Source organism: Lacerta agilis, chromosome 2, assembly GCF_009819535.1.
Source record: "Lacerta agilis isolate rLacAgi1 chromosome 2, rLacAgi1.pri, whole genome shotgun sequence".
Taxonomy (NCBI): Eukaryota; Metazoa; Chordata; class Lepidosauria; order Squamata; family Lacertidae; genus Lacerta; species Lacerta agilis.
Window position 1 is genome coordinate 113,712,998 of NC_046313.1, and position 15,814 is coordinate 113,728,811.

At 42.5% G+C, this 15,814-nt stretch overlaps 1 protein-coding gene across 1 annotated transcript; it reads right to left on the reverse strand.

Annotated features, from left to right (window-relative positions):
* Nucleotides 1-10,508: 10,508 nt before the first annotated feature.
* LOC117042496 (vomeronasal type-2 receptor 26-like) lies at nucleotides 10,509-14,522 on the reverse strand. Its single transcript, XM_033142042.1, has 3 exons — nucleotides 14,337-14,522; nucleotides 13,419-13,545; nucleotides 10,509-11,413 (listed from the first exon to the last, which is right to left on the reverse strand). Exons 1-3 carry the CDS (start codon nucleotides 14,520-14,522, stop codon nucleotides 10,509-10,511), a joined length of 1,218 nt encoding a protein of 405 aa, XP_032997933.1.
* Nucleotides 14,523-15,814: the final 1,292 nt, after the last annotated feature.

The window sequence follows — 15,814 nt, forward strand, 5'->3', positions numbered from 1 at the left end:
AGTGCCATGGCCACTGGTACGAGGGAAGTTTCCTTCCCTCCTGTTTTATATGCACAGGCATACAAACACACACACAGAGAGAGAGAGAAATCAGCATTTGACACAAAGGGAAGGGAGGAAGGACAGGTAATATCAAAAAGAGCACAGCAATTCATCTGGCCATTCCTTATCTCCTTTCTTCAATGCCTTGATGTCCTATGTCTTCCTCATTCTGAGTTGACACTACCCAAAATTGTCATGCCTGAGGAGCTCAGCCAGATAATCCCTCCATCTCCATTCCTACCTGCGGCATTTTATAGATGCTCAACATGCTTGAAATCTGGATGGAGTTCTGAGAGTCAGAGTCAGCCCCTTCCAGAACAGCAATTAAGTTATTCTGTCCTCCGCAGTTGTAGTTTGGAACATTTGCCTGTCTAGAAGAGACCAGGTCTACCAAAGCTTCATACGTCAACCTTCCTTGAAAAAAGGTCTCATAGATATTGTAGCCCAGAGTGATGTTGGGCAAGAGCCTGGGATTCTGGTTGATCTCTTGGATGGCAAAGAAGAAGGACAGGGGAAGCCAGTACCTTGTTCCTGCTTTCCTGCAAAAATGCATATATCACATCATATCCTCCAGCATTCATGTATCAGTTCCAACTCTTTCTTTTTTTGACAAGCTTCTAAGGATAGTATACAGGTAAAGTCCTGGATTAAATTTCTAGAATTTAATCACCCTATCACTGATCCAGATTGAGACGTTTGACACCCAACCCCCACTTAATGATGAATGAGTGTTCGGAAAGCCTTGTTCAATCAATACCCATTATGCCATGGAAAACAAAACTAAAGCAGAAGTAATTTTTCATGATGGAATTTGATGTGCACAGACTTTCAAAGAATAATAGGAGATAAAAGGTTTTCAGAGGCTCATTAAATGACATGGGAAATCTATTGCTCTCTCTTTCTTTCTCTCTCACTCTCTCCCCACCGCCGCCCCGTCCCATCAAAGCCTGTTATGTTTATTTAAAATTTTTATTGATTTGTTAAAAAAAAAAAAGAAATGCAAACATAAAATGAAACAAAATGAAACGAAGCAGTAAAATTTTAAACCCTAAACCCATCAAATGTCAACTATCTGATGTTTAGAAGAAGTTTTAATGATTGGTATTTTTAATCTTTGCTGGAAGCCGCCCAGAGTGGCTGGGGAAACTCAGCCAGATGGGTGGCGTATAAATAAATTATTATTATTATTATTATTATTATTATTATTATTATTCAGCATCACAGCCATGAAGGACCAAATACACAGATACAACACAGCTCCGAAAGGATGATAACTAAAAAATCAATATTGAATGAAGCAGCAATAACCCCCATCCCCATAAATGGACTTACATGATAAAGTTGGTAGAGGGAGACTCATTGAAGTGCTGTAGATGAAATGTAGCAGCTGTGGCAGAGAAGACTCCACTAATGAGGTGGTCTTCTGGCCTGTAATAATTGAATGGCTCAATCCAGTCTCTCGCCAAATTCAAGGGGCATTTTGCCTTCACTCCACAGTCTGCATGAAACAGGAAGAGCAGGAGAAGCAGTACCATTCTGTGCTCACTTGGAACACCTTCTTTTCTTGTGACTGCTCCTCTGAAGTAGAAAATAATTAGATAATGTTGATGGAATGCAAGCAAGACTTCACACCTAGAAGGGATAGAAGTCAGCCTTGCACCCACCCTTGTATTGCAACTCGCCTGTCCTAAATCTGAACCCAGATTGTCAGTGGTACACAAGGTCTTTATGCACCAATCTTTCCCGGCTCTGGTGAAATATATTAATAACCTCATGTTGTTGTCAATTCTGATATCTCCTTGAGTGGACTCAAAGGTGATCTTTGGACAAATCTCTGGAGCTCTGTTGAGAAGAAGATGAAAGAAAAACCCCTGTATAATTTCGATAATTACAGAGGGAATACGTATGGCCTCTGAAATGTCCTGATCTCTTTACATGGCTCCATGCGCAGGTGCAGGCTGGATAAAAACATGTTTGCAAAATCTCTGTCTTTCCTACACTTGTCCAAATTCATTCTTGCTTTTTCATATTTGCTTGGAACCCTTAGCTTGTGCTATTAGACAACACTGGGGTATCTACGGAATAATTCGGTTGAATAAAAATTGATTTCATATGCAGATGATAGTATTCTGATTATTTCTAAACATCATTTTACAATTCCTATGTTTGTGCAGATGATAGATGTCTTTGGTAAAATATCACGATACTCTATTAACTGGTGCAAATTGGAATTAATGCCTATAGGTGAAAATTTACTTACCGTCATTTAAGGACTATCAGTTCCACATCTGTTCCAAATCTATTAAATATTTAAGTATGGTAATACCAAGACACATTATTATTAGTTGTTGTTGTTCAGTCGTTCAGTCGTGTCCGACTCTTCGTGACCCCATGGACCAGAGCCATTAAGCCTTACACTTTGGGCAAGAACATAAATTATACATCATAAACAGTTGATAAAGTCACATTCCCGTATATCTTTTTAGGTTATCTGATATTTAAAGGTTCTTGAGGACTTTTCCAGTTGTTATGAGATTTTATATAATTTTGTAGCTACTGAGCCCAATTCAGCATGTTGGTACTTGGATCAGAGCCTAAGTTCTTAAAGGAGGGCACACACACCCCAATATCTGCCATGGTGAATGTTGAGATCTGCAGGAGAGTTCACTTGACTTGCATAGCATGTTGTCTGGTAACGTGGAACAGGGCATTTTCTGTTGCAGCACCACAAATATCAACCTTCCACGTAACACAGCATGGAAAGTGGAGAAGGTGAATGATAAATTTACTTGATTGCTTTAACAAACTGAATGCTTTCGCGAAATTTCTATTCCTCCTGATTGTAATAAATCCTCTTATGATACCGCTTCCATGGTTGTAAACTCTCGAAAGCACATACTTCTACTCTTCTACTCTGTAAAATGTTGCACCAGTAAAGACCACTGTTTAATCGGAGGTGGCTAACCATTTTTTTTAAACGAAGGACCACAGAAACCCATGTTGAACCTTCAATGGGTATAGCCCAAGTATCAAAGTAGAAGATGTATGAAAACCACTGTGATTTTAATAATTACAAAGGAAACAAAGAGCAACTCTACAACATTCTCAAGAACTTATGGATGGTCATGTGCTGGGGTAGTAGTGGGGGGGGGGTGTTTTTGAAAACTCCCAGATCTAGCTCCCAACTCTGAGGTGCCAACCCCTCCTCACTTGAACTGCTAGTCACTTTGGGGAAGTCCAGGCCTAACTGCCTTACACTTGACCTTTTCTTGGATGGAGGGCTGCCCTCCCACAGGGAAGCTGGGGAAAAATCATTGCAATTCAGTATGTCTTCTGAGCAGACAAGACAATGTTCCCATAACTTCACTTCCTTATTCTCACTCAGCTGAGCAGTTCTCCTCCGTATAAATGGCACTCGAGAAGCAGCTCCTCAAAGGTTTGGAGGAGGAGGAGAGAGAGGCGAGGCTGGTTAAAGGAACCCCCTTCAGGATTGTTGAATTAATTTTGAATTCCAAACATGGCTGAAAGTGAAGCGTGGCTTGGGGAATGTCATACTCCAAGTCTCCGCTCTGGAAAGGGAATGTGGAAACCAACAGAAACAACTTAAAAAATAATAATAATGAGAGGCTGACATAGATGTATCGCACAACCTACCCCAAATACAATCTTCACATTCATTGGGCTGTTAAACAAAAATAGGAGTTCAGGGGTCACATTTGATATTGAGGGGAACTCTAATCCATTACTTAGGATTGCAGGGTTATCATAGAATAATAGAATTATAGAATTGGAAGGGACCCCAAGGGGCATCTAGTCCAACCCCCTGCAATGCAGGAATTTTAAATAAATCATCCACAAGAGATGGCCATCCAACCTCTGCTTAAAAACATCCAAGGAAAGAGAGTCCACAACCTTCTGAGGGAGACCGTTATAGTTGCTCAGAGTGAAACAGTTGCTTACAGTGGCCACAATCTGACACACACACACACAATGTTTGTAGTGAGACTCTAGCATTTTCATTTTGGGGAATCCTCTAGCTTAAACATGATGATCCAGAGTTTGGGCAGGGGTTCCAATGAAAATGAAGACAGGAACCAGTCACTTCTCATTTGCGGTGTAGGGTGTTTATTCTATACTTCTTACCAGCTGAAACTGTTTGGGGCAATTTGGAAGAAAGGCCTTATGGGAAAAGCCATGACTATTGTGCCACAGGGCCTGGAAGTTGGACTTATAGGAGAAAAACTTAGATAATGGCTCAAGGGGAACGAGAAAGAGAGTAAAGAAAAGTCCTTTAAATAGAAGACTTTGTTATTGCATCAACAGCGAAGAGAGATCTGTTGATGCACTAACAAAAGCTGGCTCACCCAGAAACAGCTGAAAAGGTATATTAAAAACTCAGTGGCTGGCCCTCAGGTGCTCTTACAATCTCATGATTAAGAGCGCTGAGGATTGGACAAGAATAGCGGTCCGTGGCACAGGGTATATGTTATGCAAGAAACCTTTCAGGCACAGTGTAATAAATTACCCCACTTTAGCCTTGATTCAGATGTTTGGTTGATTTGTCTAACTCCTTGGTGATTTGGCAATAATAAGAATAATTATAAGGGGGAGATTCATCACCTGAGTCTCTGTGTGGCTCAAGGCACACCTGCAGACCTGGAGGAAAACATGAGAACAAAGTACCCACAGAAATGGCTCCCTGGTCTTTACATGGGTCAGCTTGTGTCAAAGGTCACCTTGACCTTTAAATGGCAACATACTCTTTTAATCTTCCATTAATGCCACCAAAGTAATGTGAACCTTGTTTCCATAATTATCAGAATCATAGTGATTTATTCTGCCCAGAACTGTAGCGGTATTTTTCATAATTGTTCAAACCTATGAATAAATAGCAGCACAGTGTTATTCATTGCAGTGTGCTGGGGCCCTGGGGAGAGAAATCTGGTGCACAGAAGATTTAGAGCAGCTGAAGTAGCCAGTAGTTTACTTCAAACTGAAGAACTTTAGCCAAAAATAAAAAATAAAAAAATTACATGCCCTCCAAAATATCAGCAAAAAGCACTTGCAGCTAATACGCCAGTTCTAACACCAACATCTACGTCCTGAAGATTCACCCTCCCTTTCTTACAAGCCCAGTTACTGAAAGGATCTGGTTCTGCTAACCATAGAATAGATGTAATTCAAATACACTCTGTATTGCACTTGCTGCCTTTAAATCAGGCACTTTGAGCACAGAGGGGGTAAAATGTGTGCTGGAATTTGTTTTTAAATCACCATCTTAGCTGCAGCCTGGTTTTTTTTTTTTTTTTTGGTGGAAATAATGCCAGAATCCCCCTAATTATGTAATCTTTTTGTAAATAGCTCTGAGCAGTGTATAAATTTTTATGAAATAATCACTGTAGTTCCAAAGTTGTGAATTTAACCAGAAAGCAAGCGTCATTGTTCTGTTTGGAGACAAAATTATGCTTTGCAGATACTGATAATTGATCACAAGATGCGGCGCGCACACACCATTTGGATGGCAACGCCCATCAACTTGGGTGAGGTCCCTCAAATATTTTTATGCACACTGTCGAGGCTTGCACCCTAGGGAGGTCACAGCAATAATGCAGCAAAAACAATGCGGGAGACAGCAGCTACGTGTTATAACATCATGCTGATCTTTTCCATGTTCACTTTGAACCCGAGCCTCTGGAGGAAACTCAGTGTTGTTTCAACGTCTCTCTTGCACTTGTTTCTCACCGGTGTTCATACAAGAATGTCGTCTAAATAGAATCATAGAATCATAGAATCCTAGAGTTGGAAGAGACCACAAGGGCCATCCAGTCCAACCCCCTGCCAAGCAGGAAACACCATCAAAGCATTCCTGACAGATGGCTGTCAAGCCTCCGCTTAAAGACCTCCAAAGAAGGAGACTCCACCACACTCCTTGGCAGCAAATTCCACTGTCCAACAGCTCTTACTGTCAGGAAGTTCTTCCTAATGTTTAGGTGGAATCTTCTTTCTTGTAGTTTGAATCCATTGCCCCGTGTCTGCTTCTCTGGAGCAGCAGAAAACAACCTTTCTCCCTCCTCTAGATGACATCCTTTTATATATTTGAACATGGCTATCATATCACCCCTTAACCTTCTCTTCTCCAGGCTAAACATACCCAGCTCCCTAAGCCGTTCCTCATAATAAGGATGGACCAGTACTCCTTGGGTGTTCTGGTGGACCACCAGGGCAAATAGGACTTTGTGAACACTCTTCGTGCTGAGATGAGGCCAAAAAGCAACACTCGGTATTGAAGGTGGAGTTGTCCATAGCAGAACCTGAGGTCCTACTATGCCCAGTCAGTGGAGAGGAGCCATTCAAGCATAAGGGCTGTTGTTCAGTAGCCTTTGGGGCAGGGCCGTCTTAAGCGTATCCGGTGCCGTGGTGCAAAGATCTCTCCAGCGGGGGGGGGGGGGCATTTCCCAGAGTTGTCAACCTTTTGGCTGGTGGGGTGGCATGACGCTGGCCCAGGACTCCCGTGATGCAGGGGGCAATAACCAGAGGCGTAGTAAGACAGTCAAGGCCACCCCAGCCTAGTGGACTCCGGGGAAGCCTCAGCTTACCAGACGCCACATAGCTGCTCAGAAAAGGAGGGATGTTTTCTTTCTTCCTGCCTCTTGGCATCGTTTCCAGGTCCTCCACACCTGTGTCGTCCCTTTAAACAGAAGGCCAATCCAGCAACAGGAAACCCTGGGTGATGCCACAGCACCAACTGTCTGGAAAGTCAAATGGACTTACTGGATAAAGCTGGTAGAGGGAGACTCATTGAATGGCTGCGACTTTAATAAAGCAAATGTGGCAGAGATGAGTCCACTAATGAGGTGGTCTCCGGGCCTGTAATAATTGAATGGCTCGATCCAGTCTCTCGCCAAAGTCAATGGGGCATTTTGCCTTCACTCCACAGTCTGTTGTTGTTTAGTCGTTTAGTCTTGTCCAGCACTTCGTGACCCCATGGATCAGAGCACGCCAGGCACTCTTGTCTTTCACTGCCTCCCACAATTTGGCCAAACTCATGCCAGTTGCTTCAAGAACACTGTCCAACCATCTCATCCTCTGTCGTCCCCTTCTCCTGCAGCCTTCTTGCAGACCTTTCCGTTAACCTTGGGTTCGCGTTGCGCCGAAGGGAGGGATCAGAGGGGTCAAAAAAATACTTCGAGGGGATTGCTTCAGAGAAAAAGTTTATTCTGCATGCAGAAGGTAAATGCTGTGTTCTGTGTTCAAGCACACAAGCACACAAGCAAGTACAAAAGCTAGACAATTTTCAGACACTTCTTATAGACAGTTCTCTGGCTCATCTTCCCACCCCAGAAATCTGCCTCTTGTACATCCTTGTCCATATAAGGAACATTTCCTGTTGTACATTTCCTTGTACATATAAGGCAAAAGGACATTTAGGACTGAGTTGGTTCCTGTGCTAGCATGCGCACTTCAGCAAGGCCATCCTATCTGTCTCTGACCTAGACAGTTCCTACCTCCATGTGCAAGGTTGACCTTCTACTGTTATCTCCAGACTCTTAGTCATAGCTTACACAGTAATATGCCAGTCAGGAGTGGAATGCAGATCAAAGTTCACAGCAAAAAGAAAGATTTCATACAGAAAAGCCTCCCCTCAAAAGAGTCTCCATAGGAAAGAGTTTTTTCCTCTTAAAAGAATCTCTAACAGTACATTCAGGTAAATATATCCAGGTTAGCTAATTAACCCCTTCACTCCTTGTGGCCTCCATCATTCTCAACATCAGGGTCTTTTCCAGGGAGTCTTCTCTTTTCATGAGGTGGCCAGTATTGGAGCCTCAACTTCAGGATCTGTCCTTCCAGTGATCATGGAACCCAAGAAAGTAAATCTCTCACTGCCTCCATTTCTTCCCCTTCTATTTGCCAGGAGGTGATGGGACCAGTGGCCATGATCTTAATTTTTTTGATGTTGAGCTTCAGACCATATTTTGCGCAAAATGTGGAAACTAGCTTCCTGCTATATTGAGGGGAATCTGCTCTCCTACAACAATCACTAGCATGAGTGAAGGGAAGATGATATTTAATCAATATATCCTTTCCTACTATCCGTAACATTCCCGCATTTCTCACTAGCTCAAAAGCAACTAAATATTGAGGCACCTTGGACTTCTGGCGAGGACGCCATTGCGGGCGGTCGAGGGTCGTTTCGGCAGCGAGACGACCCGGGCCTGCCCCGGGGGTAGGAGCTCCGCTACCGCACAGCGGGCTCCGCCAAACCGCGGGTCGAGCGTCCCGATGCACGGGCTCTCCAGCGAGCCCACTATGGCGATGAACCCTTCTCCTGTTCCCCTTGTAAAAGGGGCGCGGGAGTGAAGGGACAATGGCGCCGGGCTGTGGAGGTATGCCCCAACCGGGCTGGCGAAGCGGCAGCTGCCGCCTGCACTGAGCGCGTCGTTCTACCTGATTTGGAAGAAAAAAAGAAGAAACCCGTAGGCCGTGAGTACGGAGTTAATTGGATTTAAAATTTCTGATAATTGGCACTCCGGGAGGAACGTTAAAAAGGAAGCCCGTTCCTCCCTTTGTTGAATGAAGAAAATAACATTGTTTCTAGCTGCTGCTGCAGTAGCGGATACAAAGTTTCTATGGAGCTTTTTGACAAGTGAGACCGGCTGAACCCCTTTTAGGGGAACTAAGTTGTTGGAAATATTTCTTCTTTGAATTTGTTGGATTATAATCTTTTCACCCTGACTCGGGGGAAAATGGCGGCTGAAACTTATGGTTAAAGATGGAAAAGTACTGAAACTTGATACCCTCTGCCTACTTCTACCATGCTTGGTTTCGTTTTCAAACTGGCTTTAGACTCGGGACTGAACCATGAACAAAGGATTATTCTTTTGAAGTTAGAACTGTTAAACCAGAAATTAAATTTGTTGAAGCAGGATGTCGAGGAAAAGTTATATGCTACAGGAAAGACTCTTGAGAACTTTGTCAAACTGGAAGAAAACCTTGCTAGGGAACTTGAGAAATTTTTTGAGAAACAAAGTACAGTGACTATGCAACTCCGAGAAGATGGAAAATCCTGTTGGTGTGAGAGACCCAGGGTTAGAACACAATTTATATCCAATTTCTGGGGTGAGAGCCCAGGAATGAAGGGAAAAAGACTTGTGAAACTACAACTAGAAGATGACTGGAATTCTGAAATGGAGATGCTGGAAGGTGATGATTTGTGTTCCCTGGAGTTCCCTGCAAGGATGTTTATGGACTGCGTCTGGACCTTTGGTTTTAAAGAAAAAGAGGACATTCTGGACAATGATGTGGGAGGGAGATGGAGAAATGTCTGGGGGGGTGATCCCGAGATGGCGAAGGAAAATGGTTAGAAGAGGGATAGGGTGAGAATATTTAAAATATAATTAGGATGGCTCACCATGGTACCCTGAAGTCAGTGTGTTAAGAATTTAAGATTTTGAACTAGTGAAGAGATATGTGAATTGTTTATCAGCAGCAGTTTAAGTAAAATAAGATGTAAGATTTGAGCTAAGAAGTAATAGGTTGTATTATGAATTAAAAATGAATATTAAGAAGTCTGTTTAGATATTTTGGATGATTTAAACTTTAGAGATGAGAAGTTATTAAAGTAAATTAGAATTGGAACCAAAGGAGAGAAAACGGGGGAAGTCACCCTGTGTAGATTTAAAACAAGAAATATTTTTTTCTAAGTAAGAAAAAGAAATATTGGTGTTCTAGTGGTGGTTTGTATTTGTTTTTTATTCTGTTTTAATTGCTGTATGTGTTGTTGTATTTGTTTTGTTGTATTGTCTTTTATTGTGTGGAAAACCAATAAAATTTTTGTAAAAAATAAAAATAAAATAAATATTGAGGCACCTTGAAGAGCAACAGATTTATTAGGGCACAATTTTCTCAGTATTTTTAACATAATGTTTGTGAAGGAAAATACACATATTCATTCTATCTACAATGAAGAACAACCCATAACTCAAAGTTCAAAATGTTTTAAATGGCTTTTTGAAATAAGGAATAAATTATTCCTACCATGTTTATTCACCACTCCTAAGAACCCTCCCATTGTGGGGTGTGTGTGTGTGTGTGTGTGTGTGTGTGTGTAACTGTAAATAATGTTTGCATGCCCTCTGTTAACTGTTCCTGAATCAAAAGATTTCACTACTGAATTCCACTTTTTTACTCTATTTGTTTTAGCAGTCAATTTTGCTTTTAAATCAATATTTTGAAATGCAGGAGCTGCCAAAGACTATGAATTTTTAGAGGAAGACACTCAAATTTCCAAGTTAAAATAGCAAAATTAAAAAAAATGTGAACATTTAGACACTTCTTAATAGTTTGAAATATAACAATCACAAAAGGAGCCATAAACATGCCTTTAAATTTAAGAAGCTACATTTGCAAGGCAAGTATGTGTTTTTCATAATTGCTTTGCTGGACAACAATTGTCAAAAATGAATCCTTTAAGAACCAGTTTTTGTTGTCAGGTGCTCCTTTGTGTTCAGATCAGGTCTGAGTACAATTATGTAGCACTTGGGAAAGAAGATGCAGCCCAGAAGCCCAGCACTGGAGGCCAAGATGGAGAAGATCTGCACGGCTACCATGTATTTCCCCTTTGTGCTCAGGTAGGAGGGCACAAACGTGACCCAAACACTGCAGAAGACCAGCATGCTGAAGGTGATCAGCTTGGCTTCATTGAAGGCCCCAGGCAGCTTCCTGGCCACAAAGGCCACTGTCAAGCAGAAGGAGGCCAGGAAGCCCATGTAGCCAAGGGCAGCATAAAACATGGCAACAGACCCTTCATTGCATTGTAGTATGATCTCTCCAGCCTGGGAGCTCATGTCAGACTCTGGGAAGGGTGGAGAGATTCCCAGCCAGATAGTACAGATGAGAACTTGGACACTGGAGCAGGAAATGACAATGGAGTTGGCCAGACTCTTCCCCAGCCATCTCCTCATCGTGTTTCCTGGCTTTGTGGCCAGGAAGGCCAGCACCACAGTGATGGTTTTTGCCAACACAGAGGAAACGGCAACTGAAAAGATGATGCTGAAGGCCACTTGTCGGAGAAGACAGGTCACTTTCCTTGGCCTTCCAATGAACAGTAAGGAGGACAAAAAGGAAAGCAGGAGGGAGATGAGGAGGATGTAGGAGAGGTTCCGGTTGTTGGCTTTGACTATGGGAGTTTCTCGGAATATAATGAATATTCCTAGCACAACACCTGTGGTTAAGGATAAGAATAGGGCAAAGGAAGTTAGGAAGATCCCCAAATATTCTTCATAAGCCAGAGAGTTGATGATCTTGTAGAAACACAGATCTCTGGCCTGGTTTGGATGCTGATCTTCCGGACACCTGGTGCATTGCTCTGCATCTGGAATGAACACAAGGAATATCAACTTTACAACAAAAAGTAATACCAAAGTGGTCCCCACTAAAAGAAAAGATAAAATCATTGCATATAACCAGGGAGAGCAATTATTTGTATTAATAAAATTATGGAAAACCTGAGACAACTGTTATATATTCAGTTGGTGATAAACCAATGAGGATAGGATTCCACATGCTAGGAACCGCAATACAGGGAAGACTTCCGGTTGGGTGCCATATCGATCAGACCGGGGAATTTCGTTCCGAGATTCCCCGACGCCGCAAGGGAGAGGGGAACCCACAACCACGCTGCGGACCCCTGAAGAATCCCAGGAAGAGCGTCTGGGGGGCATGGTGATCCTGCGGGTGCTCGTTACGTCTCCACTGCTCCCCGGTAAGCTCTAATAAGAGCTGCCGAGAGCAAGCGAGCTGGGAGACGGAGCACTGTGTATAGAAAATAAAAGGAGTTAGTTTAAGTAGCAATAGATAAAAAGTAGTGGTTTAAAAAACAAACAAAAGCTAGGATGAAAACAGGAGCAGGAAGAGGGGCAATAGAAAACCCCTTTCTCTTTTCTTTCTCTCTTCCCCTCTATTAAAAAAAGTTTTCCTTTTCTTCTTCCCCTCTTCCTCTCTCTCTTCCCCTCTCCTCCCTCTCTTCTCCTCAAGGGTGGGGAGAGGGAGATAAAGATAAAACTAAAATAGAAGAAATAACAAAAAATATAAAAAAGAGGTGGAGAGAGGGGAAACCTCCCCAAATATATATATTAAAAAAGTGATGTCTTCCCAGGTCGCCTTCAGGAGCTCCGCGGCTTCGTGCTGATCACCATCTTGCCTCGCCGGAAGTCCTATCTTTAAGTAGCAAAAGGATTGGTAAGAAGGAAAATGATTATAGTGTAATATGATTTTGTAAAAGGGGGGTAAGGAAATGGAAAGGAAAATGTAATATTGGGGTAAAAATAGATATGTCTATGAATTTGGAAAACTGATAAAGAGGGTAGATAATGAACTCAACAGGGGGGGACCTGAGGAAGTCAACTCGAAAATGAACTTGAGGAAAGGAAGAATATCTGGCCTACAGAAATGGGCCAGGCCTAAGCAATGATATTGAGTGTGCTAATTATTGTTAAATGCGAATTGTTTAATGTCTTTCCCGGTGAGAGAGGGGAGTGAAAATTTGCTTCCCCCAGTGAGAGGGGGGGGAGGATGAAAATTTAATGATATTGTAAAATGCTTAAAATTGTTAAAATCAATTTTTAAAATGGGGGGGAGGAACCACAATACAGGAGGACCTCACTAATATTTCTGATAGGAATAAAAGAATGATAAGCCATGGTGATCAGCCCTGAGTGCTCACTAGAAGGACACATCCTGAAGTTGAGGCTCCAGTACTTTGGCCACCTCATGAGAAGAGAAGACTCCCTAGAAAAGAACCTGGTGTAAGGAAAGATGGAGAGTACAAAGAGAAGGGGACGACAGAGGATGAGATGGTTGGACAGTGTTCTCGAAGCTACTAACATGAGTTTGGCTAAACTACGAGAGGCAGTGGAGGATAGGGGTGCCTGGCGTGCTCTGGTCCATGGGGTCACGAAGAGTCGGACACGACTGAACAACAACAACAAGCCATGGTGAACCGTTTCTTAAAAGGATGTCCATGTTAGGATAAGGGTCCTGAGGCCAAACATTTCTGATATGGCACTCAAAAGGGACCTTGTTGGACTCAACTGTATTAGACATTTGTGCCTGACATTCATCTCAGAGTTCATGGTGCCTCTTGTGCCAAGTTTGACTAACAGTCAAATTCTCATATCTCAGGATTTTCTCCTACTCTGTGTAGGCTTCCAATTGTCACTGAATGTGTCAATTTAGCATGTATGAAACACATGAGGAAAATGCCCATTTGCGTTGTAGCAGTGCATCAGTTCTAGAACTCCCCTTTAATAAACCCCAGAGACCACAAAGGTCCTTTGTCCTCTTCCCCCAGGGCAGGTCTTCCTGCTGGTGTAACCCACCTTCCTGAGTGGCCATTGTTCCTTCTGCACAGGGAACGCAGTCATAGCAGCAGAGCAGCATTCCTTTCTGAGCTACCTTGAAGAATCCAGGCTGGCAACTTTCCACACACCTGGAAGTAGGCAGGGGCTAAGCATAAAGGGGCATCAAGGAGAATATGTTAAGGCTGATGTATTAAGGATGATTACAATGTATTACTTAATTAATTATCTTTAACCACATTTGTATACTGCTTGATTGCAGGAAAACCTCTAATGATAATGTTTCCCTGTTTGATCAAAAACCCTAAAACAGCTGAATGCTGCATATACACAGTTTCACAGGGACCTACTGTTACATCTTCAAGAAATGCAGAAGACATTTGAAGGTAGCCCCACACATAGCATGGTGACTGTCAGGAGTTCCCAGCTTGATAACACAGTAAGTGTAGGTAATTAAAAAGGAGGATTTATTGCAAAACAACAAACAGATAGCTAACACAGCTGCCTCTATTCACACTCAAGATGACCCTTCTGAAGATTCTTTCCGGTGTGTACAGAATATATTGAGCTGACGCCCCTTCCATCACTTGTTTTGCTTCCTGTCTAGCAGTCCTCCCACTCGCCAACTCCTCGGACTTATTGGATCAGCTCCAGCTTCTTCCTTTTCTGGGAGAATAACTCTGTGTCTGTTTCACCTATTTGAGCTTCCTGAGAGTTTGGCTGAGTTCCAGCCTGCTTTCAGTTGTTCCCTTGGCAACCTGCATTCCAAGGGGTGGGGAAGTCTCCTCTGACTGCTGCTCAGTCTTTGTCCTATCCGACCCTCTCAGTTCTGCAGCTGTCTGGAAAGTCCCACTAAGAGCTGGCTTGTTCCTGACAGTGACATGATTTGAGCTTATCTCATGGGAAATCCAGTAAAATGAAACAAATTATTTTCCCCACCTGGTTGTGCCATCCGGGGCATACAATAGCATTCTGGTCGATGGTGCACTGTAGGTCAAGGGATCTCTGTCTATTGATGCTTCCAATCTTCTGTCTAAGGAGGGACTTATTGGGAAATACCACCCAGTTCACGATGTCCAAATCAGCTGACAGTTCCCCGTTCTCATCCAAATCTACTCCGTCCATTGAAGAATTGTAAAATTGGGCGTCTCCCAGGAAAGAGTGGAGCTAGAATGGAAGAGAAAAGCGCCACATATAGAACAGGGGAACAACACTGACTATTGAACACTGTGCATTTCATGCTTGGATCTGCTCTCATTTGGGATTGGTTACGGAGTGTCATGGACTGGTTGGGCAGTCTGAGGAATTGTGGGAAGCACCAGCCAGAGAACTTCCAAGAAAACCCTCACGGGAGGAGACTCAGAGCCAGAGGATTGGTGGTGGGACCCTTAGGAGAGGTCAAAGGAAAAGGATTGTGATGAGGGGCTGGATGCTGAAGGAGCAACAGGGTTTAGTGAGCAGGGAGAATCAGTGATGGGGAGCAGTTCAGACTCTGAGGCTGAAGCAGGGAAGAGGGGTCAAAAGAAGAATAGTTTGTACTTCATACCCCGCCTTTCACTCCCCTTAAGGAGCCTCAAAGCGGCTAACAATCTCCTTTCCCTTCCTCCCCCACAACAATCACTGTGGGGCTGAGACACTTCAGAGAAGTGTTACTAGCCCAAGGTCACCCAGCAGCTGCATGAGGAAGAGCGGGGAAGCGCACCCAGTTCACCAGATTAAGAGCCCACCGCTCTTAACCACTACACCACGCTGGCTCAAGAGGCTGCTGGAGAATCTAAAGACCTTTTGGGAATGATAGGGACAGAAGGATCTAAATTGTACTGAAATTTATTTCTGTATGCAACTACAGAAGCTACTCTCCTAGAAAAGGAAAGAAGCAGAAGGAAGAATGGATACAAAATCTAATGGATTATGGAGAAATGGCAAAAATTACCAGACAAATAAGAAATCTTGATAAACTTTTTATGAAATAATTTTAAAATGGTTTATTGAATATTTGCAGATAAATCATAAACGTCTAAAAGCATTGGCAGGATTATTGTAATAACCTAAAGTTTCATAAGATAATACATACATATATATATATATATATATATATATATATATATATATATATATATATATATATATATATATATATATATATATATATATATATATATATATATATATTCTCGTCTTCCCACCCTCCAGACTCCTCATGAAGGAGGCACACGAGGAAGGGCCTCTGACGATGATTGCAGGTATTATCTGTTCAAGATACTCTATATATTCAAGATACTCTATATAAAATGGAAATTTTAGTTCAAAGCATATTAATGGGAAAAGAGTATAAATGCGCCAGAAATGTGACAAATGTCCATATATATCAAACAATATCATAATGAGAACATGAGTCACTCAGGCACTTAATACAT

Excerpts from the sequence above, each read along its gene's own strand:
- LOC117042496 (XM_033142042.1), bottom strand. The coding sequence starts at position 14,522 with ATGGACGGAGTAGATTTGGATGAGAACGGGGAACTGTCAGCTGATTTG. Across the intron at positions 13,546-14,336 it reads GCCCCGGATGGCACAACCAG|CCCCTGCCTACTTCCAGGTG; the intron begins GTGGGGAAAATA and ends CTTTATGCTTAG. Across the intron at positions 11,414-13,418 it reads AACAATGGCCACTCAGGAAG|ATGCAGAGCAATGCACCAGG; the intron begins GTGGGTTACACC and ends TGTTCATTCCAG.